Source organism: Hyperolius riggenbachi, chromosome 3, assembly GCF_040937935.1.
Source record: "Hyperolius riggenbachi isolate aHypRig1 chromosome 3, aHypRig1.pri, whole genome shotgun sequence".
Classification (NCBI taxonomy): domain Eukaryota; kingdom Metazoa; phylum Chordata; class Amphibia; order Anura; family Hyperoliidae; genus Hyperolius; species Hyperolius riggenbachi.
In genome coordinates this window covers 296606156-296633727 of record NC_090648.1, presented here as the reverse complement: position 1 = coordinate 296633727, position 27572 = coordinate 296606156, and the positions used below count along the sequence as shown (strand labels likewise).

The following is a 27572-nucleotide window of genomic DNA, read 5'->3' as shown; positions in this document are numbered from 1 at the left end:
CAGTTCCTCCTCAGATTCCAGATAATGCAACTTTTTATGAACTACCCAGACAGACCACGTATTGTGTATATGGCTTGGATGATAAACCTAGTCTGGCAGGCAAGTTTAGATTCTGGCAACTGTATTTAGGCTGAGCTCGCCTGACTTGGTGATATTTCATCCATTCACAGACCTTTACAGATTGTGCCAGCCCAACTACCATGCCAAAGGAAGTGCCGCTTTAATCATCAGAGCAAAAATTAACCAGCTCATTTCTGGCACACTTTTACTCTTGCCAGATTGGGTCATGTAATTATGGAGTCTTGTGCTATTAGATACTATAACTTGGCTAATGAAATGGCATGGCACATGTCGTGCAACAGCTCACTAGCTCACTGCAAGGAACCAAAATATATTTTATATGGTTGCTGCAAATCAGCTGTGAAAAGCCGATTTCTGGTTGGTTGTCATTAGATATTGTCAGAACTGTAAAATTGGGATTTTGATAGAATTATGACTTTCAGATGGTAATTTCAACTTGAAAAGGAACTGTAGTGAATATAACATAATGAATAAAATTGCTTATTTTCTTTAAATGTATTTATAGTTTATTTAGTCAGTGTTTGCCCATTGTATAATCTCGCCTCTCTCTGATTTACATTCTGAGATGTATCACTGGCAGGGATGAGCAGAAACTACGCCAGTGCGAATTTACGCATCGTAGTTCATAGGCGAAGTTTCAAAACTTTGCTTACGAAATTACGCGTAGCAAAGTACCGTTATGCGTAGCTTATGCCCACTATGCATAGTTAACATGTGTAGTGCGTAGTGAACTACGAATGCATTACACGCGTCTAATTATCTGCATGCGATTGAATGCATACAAATTTACGCATTGGAAAGGGGAATGTACGCATAGAAGGGTTCCCAGTATATGCATTTATAAAGAAATTAATGCGTACAATTTTCTGCATACGGGCATAAGTATCCGCATACACTACGCTTCGCACTACGCGTAATTGCGTATTTTAACGCGTATTCTACGAAATGCATACGAAGCGAATATTTGTTTTCAAAGCCGTAGTTTGGCGAAGCGTAATTGCGTAAATCTACGCGTATTTCCAGCATAGCGAAGTTGGCTGACTACGACCATCCCTGATCACTGGTGGTGGCATCGTTAGTTCTGCCACGTGATCTGTATGGAATGTTCATTACTGAGAGTTCTATGCACAGAGGGAGATACTGCTTGTTTGGCAGTTGGAAAAAGACGCTATTTTCCAGAATGCAAAGAGGTCCACGGACAGCAAACTGTCAGGACCTAGGTCATGACATCACACTGTAGTAGGAGTTTCACCACAGTATCCACAATATAACCTTCCCCCCTCCCCCGATGAACTAGATGATCTATCTCAGAAAGGGTAAAGATTTCTCGTGGGGAATGGTGTATCAACTACTGATTGGAAGGAAGTTCAATCCTTGGTTAAAGTTCCTGTCCAACTTCCAACAATTCAGAATTCCTTTTTAGCAGTGAAAGGGAACATCAGAACTAGTTTTTTCTGTGAATTCGCTCAACTGTACAGAGTATATTGTATTGTCACGCAACTTTCCATCAGAAGGGCCTCACAATCGAATTCCTACCATAGTCTCATGTCTATTTATCAGGCATGGTCGGAAGAGCCCATTTCCGTTTCCGGGACAATTCCGCATACCATCATACCGAAATTCTGCATACCGGCACATTCCGGCGGTATTCCGTGGTATTCCGCGGTATTCCGCATGTATTTTCCGTAATTTTTATCCGGACTTCCGTAATTTTCGAATGATTGTGTCTATGTTGTCTATTGTCAATAAAGTTGTTGTATATTACGTAAACGAAATGCTGTTTTTTTATATGCGCACTGTTTGGGGGGTGGCGCCAGGCGGAATTTCGCGTCCATAAGCTTGTTGTCATGATTGGTCAACTCATTCCGGATCTCCTGATTGGTCAATTCATTCCGATTCCGATTTTGCCTGAATTCCGCATTCCAGTTTGACGTTTCCGGATTCCGCGGAACAATGCGGAAACCCCAATTCTGGCAGAATTTCGGTGTTTTAGCTTCCGCGGAATTCGGAAGCTCATGCCTGCTATTTATGTATCATGTTGTGTATGTATTGTAGTCTAGGGCCAATATAGGAGAAGCCAATAAACATATCTGTATGTTTTTGGGATTGCATGTGCAATCATGCTGCGATTAGTTTTTTTTTTTATTTCCACTAATGCAATTACACCATGAACCATCGGGTGTAGGAGCGTGATCACACAAAAAGGAATGGCACAAGAGCAAGAGCTCTATAGCTTTGCACTGCAGGGAGCAGAACAAAGTTTATGGTGACAGTGAGAAGAGAGTTAGTAGATCTAATATCCTGTAGGGTAATGTGGTGAGGTGGTACAGATCCATATAAAGTAGCTAACAATTGTTTATCATATCATATGTATGCCTAGCTTAAAAAAATAGTACAGTGTGTAGAGAAATCCATAACAAAGTTTTTTCTTTATTTATTGCTAAAGCCGTTGGAAGATCATTACGGGAAAATTTGAAATTTAATGCAGTTTCATCAACTTTAAAATGACAAAAACACTGGATTGTACTGTGTTAGGTGAGATAGGTATAAAAAATAAAATGACTGTAACAACTATAAGCTTTTTATGACTAACTATAAAGGTGTTTTTACATGGAGGTTTTCACAGCTCTAGGCACTTTCATTCAGCATATTTACAGATGAACGTGATCATTTTTAAATAGGAAAAATAAAGATGCCTAAAGCTGAGTAATGCTTTTAAAGCATTTTTACTACCCATTAAAGGTAACATTTCACAATATTTGTACTTTCCATGTCTGTCTAAACCACCCTGTAAGCAATGCTTAGTTAAACATACAAACCAGATTTGTAGAAGTTTCCTCATCTCTAGAGCCACTAGTCAGACAGGCTCCTAGCATAGAGAAAGTGTACTGCAGTCAAGGCTGGATTTACTTTTTCCACTCTAAGTAAAGCATGTTGGGGCTCCCCTTCCATGTGCAGCAGCCCCTCCCATCCCATGTACAGCCTCCTCTTCCATGTGTAATATCTATATACTGCAGCCCCTCTCTCTCATGTATATATACCTTGGATATCAGCTTCTGTTTTCATGTGTTGCTCCCAATTTGCAGTCAAATATTTTGTAGCAGCCCCTAATTCATGTCCAGGTGCTCAATCAGGCTGCAGCTGACCTTCCAGAAACCGGTCCTGACTGTAGTTATCAATGAATCTTTCAACTAATATTCATAACATTTTCTGTGAACTTTTCTTGGTAAAACCTTCTCCAGCTATATGAATATAAGTTACCGTATACTTCTTAGTTTAAACTAGTTCTATTTCAAAGGATGAGCTGGTGGAATTTGCAAAGCCATTTCTGAATTGAAATTGTTGTTTGCGCACGCAAATGCATGTTCCCAGAAGTGCACTTCAGTTCTGACTGACACGACTTCTGTTTCTGTGAAAACAAATACCGACATGCGCCAGATATTTTGCTTTTAAAAAACCACTGAAATACTGTACATCCGTTGTATAAATGAATCTATAGAAAATGCTTTGGAGTCCACTTTGGAATGTATTGGTTGGTTATACTATCTGTGTATCGTATTAACTCGGATCAGCAAGACGCTGTGCTCTCTGTACTAACTAGATCAAGGAGGCATGACCTTCACTAAAAACAAAACTGAAATCTGGATGAGCAAAGCCAAAGGCACAATGCATGGAGCAGGCCATCAAACTGAGCTGTGCTCTCTATAAATTTCAGTTTTGCTCCAATACCTTTCCCTTTTTGGCTTCCTGTGTGGTTCTGCCAGTAAGTCCTGTCATGCCAGTCCATTCACCCCAGTCCTGTCCGATCAGTCCTGTCCTTAGTAATTTTTCAGCCCTGTCACATCAGTCTCGTCGTCAGTCAGTCCTGTCTCATCAGGTCCTCTTTCTCCTTCTCTTACAGTGAGGTTAACCCCTCCTGTTCTGTTCTCTGTTGGGGGCAGGGATTGTGACCGGGTGGGCACCAAGCAAAAAAGTAGTCCACCACCCATTAGGGGTGATGGCCCATCATCCTCTGTGAGGTGTGCTGGTGAAGACCTGTGCTCACGCAGATTCCATATTCTAGGAGTGCTCGTACCAGAACCCTGACATTACCTGACTGTGTAACCTCCTTCTCATTGTAATTTGTGGGTATTCGGAACTCATATGAACAGTGCCAGATTTAGCATTAGGCACACTAGGCATGAGCCTAGAGACACCAAGGGCTTGATTCACAAAGCGGTGCTAACTGTTAGCACGCCTGTGAAAACTCCCTTAGCACGTCTAAACAAGCTTTTCGCGCATAAAACTTTACGCGCGCAAAACTTTATGCGCGTAAAACTTTACGCGCGTACTGCACAGAGCACAGGGCGCACCGCGCGAAGTGCCCATTAAAGTCTATGGGACTTAGCGCGCGTATAACTTTGCGCGCGTAAAACTTTACGCGCGCAAAGTTAGTGCACGATCTGATTGAGAAATCCGGTGCTAACCTACTTAGCACCCTGGTTAGCGCGTCTAAAGACTTTAGACTTGCTAAGTAGGTTAGCACCGCTTTGTGAATCAAGCCCCAAGTGGGCAGAGAGGCAGCTGGTTTGTGAACCCATGCTCACCAACTTGGAAATGCATTAACTTCCTGAGCGGTTTGCCCATCACTGTGTCGGCATGCCACTTCAGGGGTTTTGCTGGCCTCAGGAGTCCGCCGCTATAAAACTATCTGTTTCTACTGATAAATGAGCTGTTAGCTAGCCCTTGGCTAGCTAGTATATGTGGCCGGCACCCGCTGATTGCCAAGAATTCCCCCCCCAATCAGTTAACTTATACATTACCAAGCCAGGCTCCAGCGATCACCGCTGCCTCCCCGCACAGCTCCGGTCTTCTCTATGGAGAGGATCGGGTCTGCACATGACATCGGTGACATGTATGATCCTCCCCATAGACAAGACCGGAAATGTGCGGGGAGGCTGCGGCGATCGCTGGAGCCTGGCTGGGTAATGTATAAGCGGATTGATCGGGGGTATTCTGGACAATCAGCAGGTGCCAGCCACATATACTAGCTAGCCTAGTGCTAGCTAATGGCTTATTTATCAGTAGAAACAGTTTTATAGCGGCGGACTCCTGAGGACAGCAAAACCTCCTGAGTGGCGCAGGGGCGTACCTAGAAAGCCCCGGGCCCCACTGCAAAAAAAAATTCCCCCCCCCCCCCCAGGGCCCGCTCGGGGACTTTTTGGGGGAAGGAGGGGTCGCAGCATAAGAGGAGAGCTGTGGCCGCAGATCGGTGGGGAGGGAGAAAATCCCCCCCCCCCTTCCTCACCTCGGGCTCTCCTCTCAGCGCTCCCCTCCTGCAATCATTGGTGGTGCTCGTGGCAGCAGCGGCGGCGGTGGCAGGCAAGCTGAGCACATACCTCCTTCTGGCCTCCGATCACTAAGTGCTTTATGGAACTTCCTGTGTAAACAGGAAGTTCTATGAAGCTCTTAGTGATCGGAGGCCAGAAGGAGGTATGTGCTCAGCTTGCCTACCGCCACCGCCGCGGCTGCCACGAGCACCACCAATGAATGATTGAATGATTGTAGGAGGAGAGCGCTAAGAGGAGAGCCCGAGGTGAGGGGGGGGGGTTTCCCCCCTCCCCACCGATCTTCGGCCACAGCTCTTCTCTTATGCTGCGACCCCTCCTCCCCCAAAAAGTCCCCGAGCGGGCCCCCCCCCCCCCCACGACGGCAGGGGTCGCATCCCCTATTGGTACGCCAGTGGAGTGGCGTAACGCTCAGAAGGCTAATGTCACCTCCCCCAGAGCATAGAGAGCTGGATGGGTGGGCTGAATGTGACCGCCCTTCAAGCTCTCTATGCTTTGGGGGCAGTGACATCAGTGTGGTTGCAGGATGGTGAGTGCAGGCCAGTCTGGAAACAGAGGCAGTCAGCACATTTACAGAAAGGTTTGTCAGGTGTACCAATATTCCCTTCAGGATTAATGGAGTTTATGGCACCAGAATATCTTTGCCTATAGGCTCACAAGATCTCCCCCCCTGCATATAAATATAGTTACCTAAGCTAAAAATAATTTCTGAATGATTTCTGAATGAATACACATGATTGCTAAATGGTTTTTAATATTTAACAGAAACTCTAACTCATTCTCTCTCTCTCTCTCTCTCTCTCCAAATCCAAATCCAAAAAAGCTTTATTGGCAGGTCCAAATACATTTAGCATTGCCAAAGCAAAACAAAACATTAACATGGGGGGGGGGGGGAGGGATTGTGGGAATAAGGGAAGGATATAGGTATACAGTCCATAGGAGTGTGGAGGATGTAAGGGATGGTATGGGGGGGTGAGATATATAGTCCATAGGGGAGGGGAGTATGGGGTTATACAGTCCATGTGGTATCATGTTCCTCTCAGTTGGTGGCAGGCAGTGATATATCGGGCTGCTATTTGCACAGTTTTTTCCTCTTCCCCAGTAGGATATAGAGTTTCCTCTCCTCATCTGTGGAGGTGAAATCTGGGATGTGGGCGCAGAGTCTCTGGAAGTGGGCAGTCCTCAACGGTGTATATTTGATGCAGTGTAGCAGGAAGTGGGCCTCATCCTCCAGGACCCCCTGGTCACATTGCCTGCACAATCTCTCCTCCCGGGGCTTCCATGTCTGTCTGTGTCACCCTGTCTCTATCTCCAGGTTGTGGGCGCTCAGACAGTACAGGCTCAAGGCCTGTCTGTCTTTGTGTTGGTGTAAGCCTCTCCAGATATGGAGCCATTGTGTACTCCCTCTGTAGTGATTGGTAGACAGTGAGTTTATGGGAGTTCTTTATGTCACTTCTCCATTCCTCTAGGTATCGGTCCTTGCAGCTTTCTATCTCTCCTTTTATTTGGGCTTTTGTCAGCCTGTGTTGGTGGTCTTGGCTGGACTGGCTGTTGACGCTTTGTTTCTCTCTCTGTCTCTCTGTCTCTCTCTCTCTTTCTTTCTCTCCCTCTCTCAATTAACCTCTTGACGACCAGCTAACGCCGATTGGCGTAAACTGGTCGTCTGCGGGTTACCATGGAAACCTTCCATGTCAGTTCACGGAGGTTGTCTCCGTGAACAGCCGGAGAGCCGCCGATCGCGGCTCGCCGGCAAAATGTAAACAGGCGGGGAAGAAATCCCCGCTGTTTACATCATATGGCGCTGCTGCGCAGCAGCGCCGTAAGGCAGATCGGCGATCCCCGGCCTCTAATTGGCCGGGGATAACCGGCATATGATAGGCTGAAGCCTATCCTTCAATGCGCAGGATGGAAATCCGTCCTGCGCAGCTCACAGGGGGAGGGAGGGGAGGGAGCGGGCGAGACGGCGGAGAACGCTGCGGAGGGGGGCTTTGAAGAGCCCCTACCCGCTAAGCAAATGCAGCCGGCGGCGATCAGACCCCCCCAGCAGGACATCCCCCTAGTGGGGAAAAAAGGGGGGTAGTCTGATCGCCCTGCTGCACTCCTCTACAGCCCGCAGCACCGATCACTGAAAAATTCCCTGGTCAGCAAGAGGTTAAATGTATTTTACTGTCAGTAAAACTGATGTGCATTGTTACAGAAAACAATACATTGAAAACAGGCTTTAGTGTTTTCCTTCTATATGTAATTATTTTACTACAGTATAGAAAAGGAATCCATTTGGCATTACCCCAGCTCTATCTTTCAGAACATCATTTTGTTTAGAAGGTATCTTTTCAATAGCGTGACTGCTTGATCTCCCAGTTTTATTCAGGGCTGCTCTAGCAGATCCAGCTGTGTTTCTTAATAAAGAAAGGCTGTCCTGGAACAAAGCACAGGTCACCGCAGCTGGCAATACCTGGAGCCTCAGCGGGATATAATAGGAGCTTGAAAAGAGGGTGAAAAGATGCTGGATTGACCCTCATTATGCAAAAATTGCAAAGGAAGGAAATGAAGGCAATTGTAATAAACAATGCAAAAGTACAGTAATTTAATCCGCACAATGACAAATGTGTTTGATTTGTTGTACGCCAATGAAATATTGTTGGGTTTGTTTTCATCGTTGCCTGAAGTGTATTTTTTCTTCCAATAAAGATATAATTCACTTTCCAGTGCTATCCGGCACCTACAGATTCTCTTCTGTGCATGCTTTATTCACAGCAGGCCACAGAGATCTAACCCTGGAAACAAGCATCTGGCTGTCTCTAGATTTTAAGTTTAAGATGTGAACGGCCATGTATAACATACTATGTCAAATGTTTAGTTTTTACTTCTTTTTAACAAACATATTCAAGGCTGAATTTATACCTTTTGTGTCACTAGGCCAGGTATGCTGTGTCTTCACTTTCTAATGCAGCAGTGCCCCTCCCATTCCATGTGCAGCACCTTTTCTATGTATATCATCCATGAACAGTAACCTTTTTCTTTCATGAACAGCTCTCTTGGGCATCAGTTCCCTTTTTTTTCATGTGTTGCTGTCTATTTTTAGGCTCCTCTTTCATATGTAGCAGCCCCTCTTTCATGTACAAGTGCCCCTTAGGCTGCAGCTGCCCAAGGTCCTGGCCTTTGTGGCCTTTTCAGACATACAGCCCTGATTGCATTGCATTTTTAATTTTTTAAAGACCTTTTATCCAGAAGGGCTACGGACTGTGTCTCCTTTCAGTGTTTTGTGTTCATGGACCATATCAAGCAGTCCTCATGAGTGAAAGCGAGAGTAAAAGAGAGAAAGTCCTTATGAGGGAAATAGCTGGATATCAAAAGTATCATAGAAGTGCCCATGCACTGGTAACATCAGTCTTGGAGAGGCACAAGATTTAGAAAACATATTTTACAGTGGGATGAATAAATGGGCAGTTAGACAGGAAACAAGCTATAAACGGGGACTTAAGCAAGAAAACATGGCATGACATTCTTAGCAAGATTTGAGGGAGGCTAACATCCACCAGGCCCCTAGACTCTATTCAGGCCAAAGGCAACTGCCTAGATTTGCCTTGTGGATGATCTGGCTCTGCTAGATAGATTCCAATGTGCACGATTGAAAGCAGTAAAAGAAAATAGAATGTGGAAACACCAACCTGTGCTGTATACATGTTCACAGCAAACACCGGCAGTCAGCAGTGTCCAGGGTTGCCAACTGTCCGTCTATGGACGGGCAGTCCGTACAAACCACTTAAAATTAATCATGTCCGTACTGTCCGTATTTACAAGTTTGCTGTCCGTCAAAATAAATCAATTTCAGTTTTTGGGTCATTTCTAGAGAGCCAGCACAGCTCCCACTATAACGGCACAGTTCAGCAAGCCAGACCAGTTACAGCAGGGATAGAAGTCTGCTGCCGCCTCCTCCTCCTCCCGCCCTCCAATCAGAAGCCTTCTTTTCCGGCTGTTGGCTCTCTCCAGCCAATAGAAGCGAGAGAGACAGCCAAGCGTGCCACGCCCCCACAACCCCGGAGTCCTGGTCTCTGCCACGCAGAGGTAACTGTTATCCCTGAAGTCCTTCTCCAGGTATCACTGTGTGCAATCCTCCTTATCTCTGCTGCTCACAGCCTGTCAGATTCAGCTCTCCTGCAAGCCAGGAGGAAGCTGATCAGTGTGACAGGCTGCGGGACTTCAGATGGAAGAATCCTCCTTGCTCTGCACTGTTATCTGCTGGGCAGCATTCCTCAAAAATTTGAATGGGGTCACAGGAGGAATGGGAGCAGTTCCCAAGACAGGGCATGGGGCTTATTTGCATTGACAAGGAGTGAAGCCAGGGTGATTCACAGCTGAAACCTGAGCCGAGCTTTGTACAGATAAAATCACTAGAATCCTGCTCTGAAAGGGAAATTCTGCATGGTGTCACTTTATAATGGCTTGTGAGCTGTTCTGATCAGGCCAGTGTACAGCTTTCCCCTCTATTTGCTATAGAAGCTGGGGTTTATAGATTGTGAGCTAGTCTGAGGACAGTAAAGTGCTGCAGAAGATGTCAGTGCTGTATAACTACATAATAATATGGTAGGACATTAGACTATGACTGGATTAGAGTTTAAGCTCCTCTGAGGACAGTCAGTGACATGACTATGTACTCTGTAATGTGCTGCAGAAGATGTTTACTGCTATATAAATGCATAATAATTCCTTCAATTCCTTTTTTTTGTACAGCGCTTTTATCCTGTCGGACTCAAAGCGCTTGCAAGGCAGCCACTAGTGCGCACTCAGTAGGCAGTAGCAGTGTTAGGGAATCTTGCCCAAAACTCCTTACTGAATAGGTGCTGGCTTACTGAATAGGAAGAGCCCTTAACCATCACATTATCCAGCCAATAATTATTTGGTAGGACATTAGACTATGCTAGGATTAGATTGTGAGCTCCTCTGAGGAAAGTCAGTGACATGACTATGTACTCTGTACAGTGCTGCAGAAGATGTCAGTGCTATATAAATACATATTAATATGGTAGGACATTAGGCTATGACTATGGTAAGATTAGATTGTGAGCTCCTCTGAGGACAGTCAGTGACATGACTATGTACTCTGTAAAGTGCTGCAGAAGATGTCACTGCTATATAAATACATAATAATAATATGGTAGGGCATTGGACTCCGAGTATGGTAGGATTAGATTGTGAGCTCCTCTGAGGAAAGTCAGTGACATGACTATGTACTCTGTAATGTGCTGCAGGGGATGTCAGTGCTCTATAAATACTTAATAATAATACAGCAGGCATTGCATTTTGACTGTGGTACGGATTAGATTGCGAGTTCCCCTGAGGACAGTGACTGACCTGACTATATTAAATGCTGTGGAAGATCATGTCAATTTTAATAATGCCCAGAGCTTTGCTCCACCCACAACTCTACTTGAAGTAAACCTAAACTGAGAAGGATGTTGATTTTTCCTTTTAAAATAATACCAGTTGCCTGACTCTCTTGCTGTTCCCGTGTCTCTAATACTTTTAGCCACAGCCCCTGAACAAGCATGCAGATCAGGTGCTCTGACTGAAGTCAGACTGGATTAGCTGCATGCTTGTTTCAGGTGTGTGATTCAGCTGTTAATGCAGGACTGCCAAGCAACTGGTATTGTTTGAAAGGAAACCTCCATATCCCTCTCAGTTCAGGTGCACTTTAAAAGTGCGCTTTTGACTCCGCCCCCAACTCCGCCCCCTGTCCGTCCAAAATTTTGGGTGTCCTGCTTTTTTAGGCCTTTTGTCCGTCAAAAATTAGAAATTAGGTTGGCAACCCTGGCACTGTCTGGTGTTCCCATGGAGATTGTGGGCCATAGCCAATATATAAAACTGCACAAAATGTTTTGCCCTGGTCACACTTAAATATGCGCATGTCCTCCCCAACTTGTGATTTGTTATATGTGGGTAGTGGACTGTTGGCACGCATGCATGGTACAGGTCTTTGCCTTTCCCATCCATACCTTTGAAAGTTGAGGTTTTTTTATGCAAAACAGCTGTAAGCTCTTAGGAGCTGCCCCTCCCCATCACTCACCTGCTTGGCATCCTACAATACAAATGTAGCCTTGGTCTGCTCTGAGCATATAGAGTGTCGGACACAGGTTGCTGCACTCCATTCCTTCCTTTGTGCTACAGCAGATGACAAAACACTGACTTGCCATCCAAATGAGCACACAATGACAGTAATTTGTAAATTTGCTCTGTAAATGTTAAATCTTAACAAACAATTTGGCCTGCAACTTAGACTGTGTTTTTTATTTTGGCCCCTTGTGAATGAGTTTGATGCCCCTGAGTGTGATGCCCCTGACCCTGGGCATCAGATTATGTGGAGCTAACTACACCAACATGTATACTGTTTATGATGGCTACCTTTTATCTCCTTCAATCTGCCACCAGTTTTCCTGATGTCTAGCAACTGCTACCTTGGTTTCAGTGATCCCTTTCCATGTGTAATATCTGAAGCTGCCCTTTTCTATAACCTAGGAAGCATTAAAGGCTGGGGCCCATTACACCACCAGTGATTGGCAAAGTGTTGCAACAGTGAAACCCTATGACAGTGGTTCCACTTGCAGCATGGCGACTGCAGAGTGATCGTAAAGTGCTGAATGCAGAATTTTTGGAATGAACCCAGAGCTATCACATTCAGTGGCTTTAGGGCCAAATTATGAACACTTAGGCCTAGGGAATAGCATTTAAAATGTTTAAACTTTGCAATTCAGAAATCACAGGTGGTTTCCAAAATTGCGAAGTCGCTCTGAACTGGGCTTCGGGCCTACTGTATAAAAAATCCTTACCATATAAGTAGTAAAATTTCCTTTGCATTAAACAGTACAGGTCATTTTGGCCTATCAACAGACCAAGGGACAAAGAGAACATTTGAAATGCTTTATATTGCTCGTTGAGTTATTTATACAGTAATAAGGTAATGTCAAATGTTTCCAAGCTACAGTGAAGCAGTAAATTTGGGGTTCGGAGGTGCTGAGCAAATTTGGGTACCACCATCGATGCCCATTGTAAAAAGCCTGTAATAGCAGCTATAACAGTAAATTTGGGCTCTCGCTATTTATAACTGCAGGTCCCGGCACACACTATTTTTATTCGAAGCCTCTGTCATCCAAATTTACTGTTGTGGCCCATATTACTGACTATTTACATGGGAGCCAATAGTAGGGCCCATTAGTGTTAAGTATAGATGGGGCGGTGCATAGTGTAAGGCATAGATAGTGGAGGGTCAGTGTTAGGCATAGATAGAGGAGGGTTAGTGTTAGTAGTAGCTGGGGGGTGGTTAGTATTAGGCATAGAAAGGGGACAGTGTTAGGAGTAGGTGGGGGTGGTTAGCGTTATGCATAGATAGGGAAGGGTTTGTGTGAGAGTTAGGGTATAGAGGATGACAGTAGAATATCTGTAAAATGACTGAGTCTACTATTGTGTATAGTAGAATATGAGTAGGACTATTGATATTCTTCTACCGCTATTTAGCACCAATTTTTACATGGGAGCCTATAGTAGAGACCATTGGTGTTAAGTATAGGTGTGTGGGGGGTTAGTGCCAGTAGGTGGGGGTGTTTATTGTAAGGCATAGATAGTGGAGGGTCAGTGTTAGGCATAGATAGAGGAGGGTTAGTGTTAGGAGTAGGTGGGGGTAGTAAGCATTATGCATAGATAGGGGAGGGTTTGTGTGAGAGTTAGGGTATAGAGGATGACAGTAGGATATCTGTAAAATTACTGATCTACTATTGTTTGTAGTAAAATATGAGGAGGACTATTGATATTCTTCTACTGCTATTTAGCACCAATTTTTACATGTGGCGTTTTTACATTTTACATCTACAGAAGCCCAGTTTGTCCAGCCTTTCTTTGTAAGTGAGACCTTCCATTTCTTTGATGAATTTATTTAGTAACCCACTTTTGTAGATGGAAGGCACCACACATGTGCTGTAATAAGCTGTGCAAGTTCACATTGTTGGTTAGCACTGACATGCTGCTGAGCATCCCAATGTTGTCGACACACTTCCATTCCCAAGCTGACAGATCAGGCAGATGGAAATCTCTTAAAAAAAGGGGGAATAGAAAAAAAAGGAAAACCAGAAAAGAAAGATCCATATCTGGACCTACTATTGATCAGCAAGAACAGACAAAAGCAATAAACTGTCCACAAAAAAGAGGTTAGGCATTATTTGGCCATAAAATAGAATAGCTGCCCTGGGAATTGCAGCAGACGGCACATCTTTCCTCCACCAACCCTGAATTGTAAATTTCACATAATAATAAAAATGTGCTTGAAACAAACAAAAGAGGAACTTCAAACAAACCGCAAAGGATGTATTTGGGTTTAAATATAAATAAAACGTACTACCCACCCAATGATTAAAAAACAAAAAAACAAAACAACAACCAAAATATATTTAATTACTATTACAAATATAGTAGACCTCTAATACCTTTCATCAAGAAAGCATTTGTTAGACCTTCATGTAAACTGTGTTCCATATGTAAATCCAGAACATAAGCCTACCCTCATGATCATCCCATCTCAGAAGCAAACCAACATGCTCAATACACATGTCCTAAGTCCAAGGATCAGATCAGAAGTGTTGTGGTACAATAGATGGATGTTGGCTACCGGCTTACTCTCACTAGTCCATTGCCTGTGACATCACGGCATTTAAACATCTCAGCAGACTGGTGTGCTGACAACATTTATGATTTTATTGGTTAATAAACCTTTGAAGACACTGAGCATTTTGTGATAGCTGTTGGTCACATTAAGCTTTTGTTGCCCATTTAGAAAAGCACCAAATGACTGTCCTAATGGTAGAAGTAGAGGCATAATTCCAGCAGTGAGTGCATCTGGTACAAGACACAGTGTGAGACTATTAACTACTTTTCTATGCATGTTGTTACCGCTGTGAAGACATGTGAGGTCTGTGCATTGCACGAAGTAATGGTAGAGGGGGATGCATCATACCTCCCTCCCGTAGGCTTCTTCACCCCAGTTTAACAGATCCAGCAGTCATATCAAAGAGTTCTTTTATAACTTCAAGGGATGTAACAGTCTGCACACCTCTGACCTGTTAGCATTGCCATGCGTTAGCCCTGAATGTCAGATCACTGGGAAGTATACAGATGCAGCTGAACAGCAAATATACAAAAGCACATCATCTCTTTATGCAGGCAGTTATTTGCATTATCATTGGCTATTTTACATAGAGCGCCTTGCAATGAAGATTTCTTCCAATTCTTCGGAGCAGTTCCACAGCATTTTAATGCTTGATTTGTATACTGCCTTGCTCTAGCCACTCACAAGAAAACGACAAGCGGCAGTCACCCCTAGACTGATGATGTGATGAGGATGTGCCCTTTAAAAACCAGCAGTACTAAGATGGATCAAACAAGGTTGTGAACTCAGAACTAGGAGACCGGAAAATTAAAGGGATTTGATCCAGTCAAGTGGTAATATTTGAGCAGGCTAATTTATTTTCTGTCATCCGATTTGGTTGCTAACTGTTGTTTTGGGTTTAGCTCACCCCGGCGAACAGTGGGGGGGTTTCCACTTAACAGGTGCACCAGTCTAATACAGCTGTTAACCCCTTTCCCAGGCATTTGAGAAATATCCTGCGCTGTCTGCCTCAGCATCCCCAGCCAAAGAGCTTGTATATTAGAGCACAGATAGAGGAGAGTAGAAGGTGTCACACGCACATTACTGCTCCCCTTTGATCCCTTATCAGTGACATTAAACCAACAATACAGCCAGCTGAGGCTGGAGGCTGAGTGCATATTACAGTAGAAAATTGCTCACATTTTTCAAGGGATTAAACTTTATCAGAAAAGCAGCAGAGGAAAGGTGAAGCACCATCTCATTCTGTCTAAACCATTATAGCTACCGTGATTACACTGGAGGAGCAGTATAATGGCTTTTTAATGAACCATATTCAAATGACCACTGTCAGTCACTTACACCTGCAGCATCTCTGCATCTAGGGAAGTCATACATACAACAAGTGCTTTGCCAATGAAAATACCTATCCTACAGACAAGCGCACACAACTAAGAATACACACATCTACTGAACACAAGCACAAGTTTATTTTGTACAGTGGTTCAGACAAGTAATGCCAAAGTTTTATTTTAAATCTAGGGCAATGTGTTCTGTTTAGAGACAAGTTGAACAGTTGGCATTTTACAAGTTAGCTCCCATGATATCTATTCCACACCACCTGGGTATTTTAGGTCAGTATTAGAAATTGAAATGGATGCATGGCTGCCAGCACCAATTAATCACTGCTTTATCTCATCTCATTCTCTGTTACTGAAAAAAAGTAATATTTATATTTAATGTTCATTATTATTTTGGATATGGATACAGAGCCTCTAGACTGATTGCCATGAAAATATACATTAAGGAAGTAGCCTACTATACAGTGTCATCTCTAATTAGCTCACTATGAAATGAACCACGTCAGGGGAGAAGGAAGGAAGCCAGTTAGCTGCTTGTGTACGATCCACCTAGCTGCTGCTGTGCCAATAGACCACCAACGCTCCTGCGTCCTCTGTGTCATCACCAATACTACTTCAACTGCTACAGCTCAGACGCTGTCAGCACCAATTTGTCATGGACAGAGCAATCTAATACCAGAACAACCGTGGCTTGGGAAGGAGCAGTCACTGGTTCCAGCGCTGATGTTTGCAAGCATACACAATTTACAGCATAACAGAAGACGACAAATAGCGTGTTCCTTATTACTCAGACCCCAATTCCACCGTTCAGTTCTACTTTATGTCTCTATACGGAATCCACCTATGCACACCCTTTCTTAGCCAGAATAGACCACAGAAACTTCATGTTGCCATTTATACATTTATTCCATGTTTTCATTGTTTTTTTTTATTTTACATGCAGTTACATCAAAGCTCCTTGAAAAGTTGCTGACATTAATAGGCTATATCAGTGAGGCAGCAATCAATGGCAAACTGCAGTTGCCCATAGCAACCAAGAATAATTAGAACTAGCTTATGAGTAAGCACATTACAAGGAGATTTCAGAATTGTTTTTATTTGCTTATTACCCTCTGTACAACATTTTGACTTATTCAAAAAATCAGCATAAAAATGTAAAAATAAAAAAGAACCATAAAAATAAGAAAAACAATACAGCACGTGGCTTTACCTAGGAGTCAGTCTGAGCCCATTAGGATGATTTAAAGTACACAGCAGGCAGGCACTCACCTGTGAAACTTCATACAGCAGTTTGTAGTGTTCCTCTCTCTTCTGAAAAGTGCACAGATTGCAGCCCATTGTAAATTGCACAAACTGTCAAAGGTTTCTAATTCCCCTTTATCTGGATACAGGAAGCTTTGACAGGGAATCACCCTCCCGACTTGGCTACTGTTGTTCATCAGTCACTCCAGCATATGAACTCAGGCACACAAGTGTTAGCGGCAAGCGTCAGCCAAGGTATAAGCAGCATGCTCCTCTTGCTTTCCTCTCTTACATTCACTATTCACACACTGTTACGACTGACGGCAACACTCCCCCTGTCTCTGCATCACCGCACATGACTACACAGATTCCAGCTCATGAATATTAATACAGGCTCATGGATTATTTATGACAGCCCATGTTAATAGGGAGGAGTGTCATATCTGCTGCTGATGACAGAAGAATACTCACTAATTAAGAAGCAAATGTAGTGTGGTTAAACAAAATGCACCCATGTCAGGATATGTTACAGTTAATATGGATTGCAAAAATCAAGGACAAGCAGCATTTTAAATTGGAATATACTTGACCATACAATTTATTAATTAGTATCATCATTATATTCCCCAATGTACTGTTTGATATGGTGATGACCCAGATGGAAGTATAAGATCTTATTTTTATAATATATTTGTTTCATGCAATGCATTATTATTATTATTATTATTATTATTATTGTGATTGTTATTATTATTATTATTATTAATAATAATCTTCTTGCCTCTCTAAGTGCATTGATCACTTTATCTTATTCTATTGTAGTATTTAAACGTTTATTATTTGGAGCATATGGTAACATGCTTTAAAAAGCTGATTTGTGTTGACGTGATGTTACAAGACAAATAATTAGGGTTAGATCTTGCTTGTCATGTTTAAAATACAGAGAATGACATATAGAATATTGACGTTATTTATGTCTTGGATGTGCTAACTGTAATTAGGCTGCAAGGGTCACTGGTAGTACAGAGGTTGTCTGCTGCATATGGTTCACTGATGTGGATGCATTTTATCAGGGAACTTCTGTTATTACCTCAACAGTTCAGTCAAAATAGAAAAGGTCAAAACAAAATCTATTAAATCATGTCTGTATTTTATATAAACAGTAATTATAGCAAAAATACATAATAAATGAATAAAAAAGTAGCCTTCGTGGTCATGAAAGTTGAATTTCTTGCCTTGCAGCGCTATATTCCTAGGTACAACGTCCATCCAGGACACTGAGGGCATTGCTTTTGTATAAAATATCTGTGTTTGATTGGGTTTTCTCCAAGTACTCCAGTCCTCTCACAACCCAAAAATAAACTAGTAGGCTAATAGTCTTCTCCTTGAAGAGAATCTGTACTCTAAAATTCTTACAATAAAAAGCATACCATTCTATTAATTATGTTCTCCTGGGCCCCTCTGTGCTGTTTCTGCCACTCCCTGCTGCAATCCTGGCTTGTAATTGCCAATTTTAGGCATTGTTTACAAACAAAAGACATGGCTGCTAACCAGAGTGTGATAGGCTGAGAGGAGAGCTTGGAGAGGGTGTGTAAAGCTTCTGCCTTTCACAAGCAGTGCTGCACATTCCACACACTCCAGCCTGAGCCCGACAGAGCCGACAGAGGAAAGAAGATAAGATTTATTACAGAGACAGTGAACTAGAAAAGGCTGCAGTAAGCCAGACCACATTAGAACAGGTATAGGAACTTATAGGATAGAAAAAATAAGGCTCAAAATTGTGTTACAGAGTCTCTTTAAAAATGGCCATAGGATATAATAGAGAGATTAGAATTGGAGTTCTACACAGACTTTTTTAAATTTACAGTTTAGTGGTACCTGGATTTAGCTGGATTACCCACAAGTCAACCAAAGCAATTGCCTTGGGCCCTGTGGGAAAATCTGCTAATAAGGGGCCTGGTGCAGTCCTCATGAAAACCAATGGTGGGCTTCCTGTTGGCAGAGTGGCAAGTAGAGTTGACTGAGAGGATCTCACCACTCTGCTCCAGTAACGCATCTTACATTAGCATTCTGCCTCCATGGCTCCAGCAGCCTCTTTCATCATGTGACCTACAGGCACGTACTGGTGGGTTACAAGATTACATGATAAGAGATGCTGCTGGAGCCATAGAGATGGAATTGATGAGGCTAAAAGGAAGATTTGTTGTTAGAGTGTGCAGAAGAGAGTTAACTCTGCACACTGCTCAACTCACCGCTCTTCATGGGAGACTCGCCTTCCCCTTTAGCTTCTCGGCAATTTCAAGGGGGCTCAGAAGAGGGAAGGGGGAACAGAGAGTAGTGCAGAGAGGACACAGAAGCATGTGATGTCACAGAGCAAGGAACATGCCTTTGTGTCCATTTGTAACAAATGCCTCGGGTACACTTTAATCCTTTTATCTGGGTGAGCATGACTACTTAAAGTGGAATATAACCCTGCATTTCAACTTTGCTCTAAAACATTATTTACAGTATATTATATGCAACCAGCATTTTTTTTACTAGACCAGCATTGGAAGAGTTACACAGTGCTTTAAAGTTCCTGGAGATTTCTGCAGACGCATCCGAAGCTGACATAGATACATTTTGTTTACATAAATGTATCTAAGTGTTGAATGTGACTCACTCTCTCTGACTGAGAAGGAGCTGGAGGACAGCCAAAGAGTGTGTAACATTTCTCAATAGATACATTTAACTAAATAGAATGTAACAATCTGAACCTCTGCATATCTCTCCACGGAACTTTAAACCTCTGTGTTTAACCCTTCCAATGCTGGTCTAGTAAAAAAAATGCTTTTTGCATATAATATGCTGTAAATAATGTTTTAGAGCAAAGTTGAAATGCAGGGTTATATTCCGCTTTAATGATTATGTAATTGTTGTCTCAATGCATTCCTCCTATGTTTGTCAATGCAATGTCTGTCATATGTACTATTGCCAAGCCATGTGAACCACAAATAATTCCAGGTATGACAATCATCATTCTTATCGAATAAAGCTAATTCTGATTCTAATTTTTGTATATAGGTGCTAATTAATTATTTTAACTTGTTGCATGTGACTACTTACCATAATTCTTTTATCTAAAGCAATGGGGATGGGGAGACTGAAGCAATTTCATTGCTCTCCCTGGAGCCCGTTATTATTTACATATTAATTATACAGTCAAGCACCAGCTATTGGTATAGCTCACAATGTGGTTAATGCTTTGCTATGAGTAGGGTTTAAGCCTTGTACACACACCCAAGGCATGGGGATCAGGCCAATGTGTTCTGTTCCTATGCGGGGGCAGAACAGGAGGGGTGTAACGTCACAAGGTGGGTAGAGTAACAGGAGAGAACACTGCTCTTGGCCATCAGTCGGCCAAAGCAAACCCCCAGGTGGATCACTGGTGGTGAAGCAGCTGCTGTACACACTGTGAGTTTTCAGCAGAGGCGGTAGTTAATGATTGCCTCAGCCAAGTTTCATCTAGCGTGTGTACAGGGCTTTAGGGTTAGGTATTACGAAGGAATAGGATGGAAAACACCACTGCAAAGCCAATAGTAGAACATTGGTAGTGGTTCTTAATTGATATTCCAACTATTAGGACCCAAATAAACAAGCACCTCAACAAAATGCCTAGTTAAATGTTTCTGTTGTGCACAGATGTCAGCTTTGGAAATACTGTAGAAAAAACACAGGCTGCATAGCAGTTTTTGATAGATATGATTAAATGTTGTCCTACCATGCCATTGAAATTGTAGCATTTTTAAAATATCTTTTTACAAATATTTTTTTAAAGTTAAATCATATTTAGTGACATATGTATTAGATATAATCAGCCTTTCTTACCACATTCCACAATTGGTAAAAGGTAACAATCCAAGTCCTCCACACAGTTCTAAAGCCTTGTACATATGCCTTAGCTGAAACAAGTGTGTGTACAGCTGCCCTACATGATCATTTAGTGATCCAACTTGATGGATTGCTAAGATAGAAGCAGTGAATAAGTGTATTGTCCTGTTCTATCATCCATGCTGCAGGATGTTGCCCACGTGTCCCTGCTTCCCTCTCCATACAACAGCACATGCTGTTGTAATCATCAAAAAAAAGCTGTTTCTGTAATGAGTAGCACACAACTGTTCCAGAAATGATTGATTAACAATCATTAAGGGCAAAATAAATTGTGTGTATGAGGTGGAACTCTAACGCCATCCCATATGGTTTCTATGTCTATAATGTCCCTTTGACTCCAACTAAAGAACTGGTCCATTCTATGGAGAAGGGAGGTGGAGTGATTACACAAAGGAAGGTCCCACAGGAAAAATAGCCAAAAGGCAGGAGAGATCACTGTGAGGAGGTCAACAATGTCAGGGTATATCTGTACTTAATATGCCATACACCTAGTGATTAGAGATGTAGCGAACGGTTCGCTGGCAAACGGTTCCAGGCGAACTTTGGGGGTTCGCGTTCGCCTGGACCAAGCGAACTTTTGCGGAAGTTCGATTCGCCCCATAATGCACTATGAGGGTCAACTTTGACCCTCTGCATCACAGTCAGCAGGCACATTGTAGTCATTCAGGCTACACTAAGCCCTGGAGCCCCACCCCCCTTATATAAGGCAGGCTCCGGCGGCCATTAGCCTCACTCGTGTGCCTGCTAGAGACAGACTAGGGGCAGCTGCTGCAGACTTGTTCTTCTAGGGACAGATTAGTTAGGTTCTTGGCTGCTTAGCTTGCTCCTGGCTAATTATTATTGCTTTTATAGCACCCCTCAACAGTTCTTTTCAGAGCTCATCCTGTACTTTTTTTTCTGTGTCAAACTGACACTTTTGTTGCATGCACAGCCTTGCTAATTGATAGTGTGTGTGCCACTGCCAGCAGCCCAGCACATTCAGTTACTACCTGTGTGTGTGACAGGGAGCTGCACATTGTACTACCCAGTACTGCATATACCCAGTACCTGTTGTGTTTACTTAACCCACCTCATCACTGCATATACCTAGCTTTGTGTTGAGTGAACCCAGCTCACTGCATATACCTAGCTGTTGTGGTGAGTGAACCCAGCTCACTGCATATAACTACCTTTAATGTTCAGTGAACCCACCACACTGCATCTAACTACCTGTTGTGTTGTGTGAACCCAGCTCACTGCATCTAACTACCTGTTGTGTTCAGTGAACCCACCTCACTGCATATACCTAGCTCTTGTGTTGAGTGAACCCACCTCACTGCATATAACTACCTTTTACTGTTGAGTGAACCCAGCTCACTGCATCTAACTACCTGTTGTGTTGAGTGAACCCAGCTCACTGCTTCTAAGTACCTTTACTGTTCAGTGAACCCAGCTCACTGCATCAAACTACCTGTTGTGTTGAGTGAACCCACCTCACTGCATCTAAGTACCTTTACTGTTCAGTGAACCCAGCTCACTGCATCCAACTACCTGTTGTGTTGAGTGAACCCACCTCACTGCATCTAAGTTCCTTTACTGTTCAGTAAACCCAGCTCACTGCATCCAACTAACTGTTGTGTTGAGTGAACCCACCCCACTGCATCTAAGTACCTTTACTGTTCAGTGAACCCAGCTCACTGCATCTAACTACCTGTTGTGTTGAGTGAACCCACCTCACTGCATCTAAGTACCTTTACTGTTCAGTGAACCCAGCTCACTGCATCTAAGTACCTGTTGTGTTGAGTGAACCCACCTCAATACATCTAAGTACCTTTACTGTTCAGTGAACCCACCTCACTGCATCTAACTACCTGTTGTGTTAAGTAAACCCACCTCACTGCATCTAAGTACCTTTACTGTTCAGGGAACCCACCTCACTGCATATAACTACCTTTTACTGTTGAGTGAACCCAGCTCACTGCATCTAACTACCTGTTGTGTTGAGTGAACCCAGCTCACTGCTTCTAAGTACCTTTACTGTTCAGTGAACCCAGCTCACTGCATCAAACTACCTGTTGTGTTGAGTGAACCCACCTCACTGCATCTAAGTACCTTTACTGTTCAGTGAACCTAGCTCACTGCATCCAACTACCTGTTGTGTTGAGTGAACCCACCTCACTGCATCTAAGTTCCTTTACTGTTCAGTAAACCCAGCTCACTGCATCCAACTAACTGTTGTGTTGAGTGAACCCACCCCACTGCATCTAAGTACCTTTACTGTTCAGTGACCCCAGCTCACTGCATCTAACTACCTGTTGTGTTGAGTGAACCCACCTCACTGCATCTAAGTACCTTTACTGTTCAGTGAACCCAGCTCACTGCATCTAAGTACCTGTTGTGTTGAGTGAACCCACCTCAATACATCTAAGTACCTTTACTGTTCAGTGAACCCACCTCACTGCATCTAACTACCTGTTGTGTTAAGTAAACCCACCTCACTGCATCTAAGTACCTTTACTGTTCAGGGAACCCACCTCACTGCATATAACTACCTGTTGTGTTGAGTGAACCCACCTCACTGCATCTAAGTACCTTTACTGTTCAGGGAACCCACCTCACTGCATATAACTACCTGTTGTGTTGAGTGAACCCACCTCACTGCATCTAAGTACCTTTACTGTTCAGTGAACCCACCTCACTGCATCTTACTACCTGTTGTGTTGAGTGAACCCACCTCACTGCATCTAAATACCTTTACTGTTCAGTGAAACCACCTCACTGCATCTAAGTATCTTTACTGTTCAGTGAACCCACCTCACTGCATCTAACTACCTGTTGTGTTGAGTAAACCCACCTCACTGCATCTAACTACCGTTACTGTTCAGTGAACCCACCTCACTGCATATAACTACCTGTTGTGCTGAGTGAACCCAGCTCACTGCATATAGCTAGCATACCCCCAAGATGGACAAAATGGACAAACCAGGTAGAGGAAGAGGTAGAGGCAGACCCAGAGGAAGGCCACCTGGCACTGGCAGGTCTGTGCGAGGTGGTGTAGCTGTGATTTCGTGCGGACCTGGCCCAAAATACAGTGCTCAGAAAAAGGCACGTGCCATCACTTCCCAAGATCAGGACGTGCTTGACTATTTAACACAGAACACCTCATCTCCCACAGCCACCAGCGCTACAACTAGCACCACATCCACTGCATTTGACACTTCGCAGGAGTTATTTGGTGGTGGTGGTGAAATCACTGATTCCCAGCCACTACTGCAACAACAAGACGAAGGTGCAGGTACACCACCTCATACGTCTGAGTTAGGTGGCGATAGTATGGACGTAAAGTGTGAGGAGGGGGATGATGAACCACCTGAAGTTGGTGCAGTTGAGGAGGTGTCTGAGAAAAGCGAAGCTGGGCAGGAGGATTATGATGACGATTATACGGATGCTACGTATGTTCCCGAAGAGGAGATGACCAGGGGGACAGTTCAGAGGGGGAGTCAGAGAGGAGTAGGAGGAGACGACTCCATGATAGAAGCAGAGGGAGCTCGCCCTCAGAAACAGCTGGAGGCAGTGTCCAGCGCCATGTATCGCCAGCTATGGCCAGATAGCCAACATGCCCTTCAGCGTCAGCTGCTGATGCCACCGTAGCGCCATCACCCCAGGGGGGCTCAGCGGTTTGGAAATTTTTTAACATGTGTGTCTCAGATCGGAGCAAAGCCATCTGTTGTCTCTGCCAGCAAAAATTGAGCCGTGGAAAGGCCAACTCTCACGTAGGGACAAGTGCCTTACGAAGGCACCTGGAGAGAAGGCACAAACAGCTATGGCAAGAACACCTGAGGAAAAGCAGCACACAAAAGACAAGCCATCCTCCTTCTCCTCTTCCTACTTCAGGTGCATCGTCTTCATCCACTTTCTCCCTTGCACCTTCACAGCCACCCTCCTCCACACCGCCTCTTCCCTTCAGCGGTTCCTTCTCCTCTGCCCACAGCAGTACCCAGCTGTCCGTGAAGGAAGTATTTGAGCGTAAGAAGCAAATGTCTGCCAGTCACCCTTTTGCCCGGCGTCTGACAGCTGGCGTGGTGGAATTATTAGCTCGCCAGCTATTACCATACAAGCTGGTGGAGTCGGAGGCTTTCCGTAAGTTTGTGGCCATTGGTACACCGCAGTGGAAAATACCAGGCCGCAATTATTTTTCCCAAAAGGCCATACCCAAACTGTACCATGCAGTTGAGAGGCAAGTGGTGTCATCTATTGCGAAGAGCGTTGGGTCAAGGGTCCACCTGACCACGGATGCCTGGTCTGCCAAGCACGGGCAAGGCCACTACATTACATAAACAGCCCATTGGGTCAACCTGGTGACCGATGGCAGCAAGCAGGGAGTACGTGGCTGCGCAGCGGACCGACTTGTCACACCTCCACGGCTTGCAGGCAGGCCTCCAGCCGTCTCCTCTCCACCTGCTACCACCTCTTCGCTGTCGTCATCCTCCTCCTCCTCCTTGGCTGGTGCCGCGATCTCCTCTCCAGCTACACAGCCCCCGCACCCTAGGGCCTATGCTGCATGCCAGGTATGACGGTGTTAGACATGTCTTGCCTGAAAGCAGAGAGTCACACTGGAGCAGCTCTCCTGGCTGCTCTTAACAAACAGGTGGAGCAATGGCTGACCCCGCACAAGCTTGAGATCGGCAACGTGGTGTGTGACAACGGCAGTAATCTCATTTCTGCGTTGAATTTGGGAAAGCTGACACACATACCCTGCATGGCACATGTGCTGAATCTGGTCGTGCAAAGATTTGTCTCCAAGTACCCAGGCTTACAGGACATCCTGAAGCAGGCCAGGAAGTTGTGTGGGCATTTTAGGCGCTCTTACAAGGCCATGGCACGCTTTGCGGACATTCAGCATAGAAACAACTTGCCAGTGAGACGCCTGATTTGCGATAGCCCGACTCACTGGAATTCCACCCTGCTGATGTTCTCTCGCCTGCTAGACCAGGAGAAAGCCGTCACCCAGTACCTGTATAATTACAGTACAAGGACGCAATCTGGGAGGATGGGGATGTTGTGGCCCAACAACTGGACACTCATGCGAAATGCATGCAGGGTCATGGAGCCCTTTGAGGAGGTGACCAAACTGGTGAGTCGTGCTGAGGGCACCATCAGCGACTTGATCCCCTACGCCTACTTCCTGGAGCGTGCCGTGTGCAGAGTGGTGGATACAGCTGTGGAGGAGCGTGAACGAAAACAGTTATTGCAGCAGGAGTCATGGGAGCGATTTACATCTGAACCCGATGTTTCCACAACACCTGCGGCAGCACAGAGGGTGGAGGAGGAGGAGGAGGAAGAAGAGGAGTCGTGTGGGGAAGGAGAGGAGTCAGACTCTGATGATGGTGATGAGGAAGGTGTTTCTGTGGAAGAGGAAGAGGCGGCGGAAGAAGAACAACCGTGGCAGCCATCACAGGGGGCTTCTGCTGCTCCACATTCCCATGGTATTGTTCGTGGCTGGGGGGAGGAAGAGGAGTGTCCCGTCACTGAGGAAGAGCAAGAGGAGATGGAGAGTACGTCTGCATCCAGCTTTGTGCAGATGTCCTCTTTCATGTTGTCCAGCCTGTTGAGGGACCCCCGTATCAAAAAACTCAAGGCGAGTGTCCTGTACTGGGTGGCCACGCTACTAGACCCTCGGTAAAGGCACAAAGTGGCAGACCTGTTACCAACTCAACAGAAGGCGGAAAGGATGCAGCACTTGCAGAACAAGCTGTCTATGATGCTTTACAATGGGTTTAAGGGTGATGTGGCTGCACAACGCAATCAAGGTACCACTGGCAGTAACCCTCCTCCTCCCAAGTCCACGCAGGCAAGGACAGGACGCTCCAGCGATCTCAGGGTGATGTCGGACATGCGGACATTCTTTAGTCCAACTCCTCGCCATAGTCCTTCTGGATCCACCCTCCACCAACGCCTGGACCGGCAGGTAGCCGACTACCTGGCCTTGAGTGTGGATGTAGACACTGCGAAAAGCGACGATGAACCCTTGGACTACTGGTTGCGCAGGCTTGACCTGTGGCCAGAGCTGTCCCAATTTGCCATACAACTTCTCTCTTGCACTGCCGCAAGTGTCCTGTCAGAAAGGACCTTCAGTGCAGCTGGAGGCATAGTTACTGAGAAGAGAAGTCGCCTAAGTCACGACAGTGTTCATTACCTGACCTTTATCAAAATGAATGAGGAATGGATCACGGAGGGCTACTGCACGACCGAAGACTAAGTCAGTCCCCACACACAGCATCTCTGCCTGCAGGCCGCTTGCCTTCTCCGCCACCACCAACAGGGTCCAGGACTCTAGGCGGATTCCTGAATTTTTAAGGCCGCTGCTAGCAGCGGCCGCTACACTAATTTTTCTGGTGCGTGTAAATGCCTGCCTAATTTTTCTAGCCGCACTGCGGGTGGTTGCAACAAATAAACAAAAGGCATGTACATGTGCCCATCCCCCTTCGTGATCATTACCTTGCTGCGGTGAAGGGGCTTGCGTATCACAATGAAGCAATGACCGCCGGCTATTTGAGTGTCTCGGGTGGGGGTGGCACACAAAAGATAATAAGGTTGTTACTTCATTGTGGTCAGACCAAATTTGATCAGCTGGACAGTCACTGTTGTTCTATCATTGAGCTACCACAGCCCGGCGACCATATGGGCTTGAAAAACGCCACGGCCTATACTCTGGCCACGTTGCGCACCAGTCCAGCACGGCCGTCACTATGCAAACAGCTGTTTGCGGTGCGTTACACGGTGAGTTTGGTGTGTCAGTGTGAAGCAGAACTCTAATTACACTCCCTGATTGATGTATACCCATGTAAGATGGTTGAAAACACTTTAGGCCTGCAATTTAGCATTCAATGTGATTTCTGCCCATAAAACGCTGCTTTGCGTCAAATCCAGATTTTTCCCCGGGACTTTTGGCATGTATCCCACTCCGCCATGCCCCCCTCCAGGTGTTAGACCCCTTGAAACATCTTTTCCATCACTTTTGTG

General features: G+C 44.7%; 1 protein-coding gene across 1 annotated transcript in view; it reads right to left on the bottom strand.

Annotated features, from left to right (window-relative positions):
• Positions 1–16768, bottom strand: part of PDZRN4 (PDZ domain containing ring finger 4) — a 230329-nt gene extending 213561 nt beyond the window's left edge. The window contains exon 1 of the mRNA XM_068272736.1: positions 16668–16768. Coding sequence (XP_068128837.1) covers positions 16668–16736 — 69 coding nt within the window. The 5' untranslated portion in view covers positions 16737–16768. The remainder of the gene's footprint in view (positions 1–16667) is intronic.
• Between the last annotated feature and the right edge of the window lie 10804 nt (positions 16769–27572).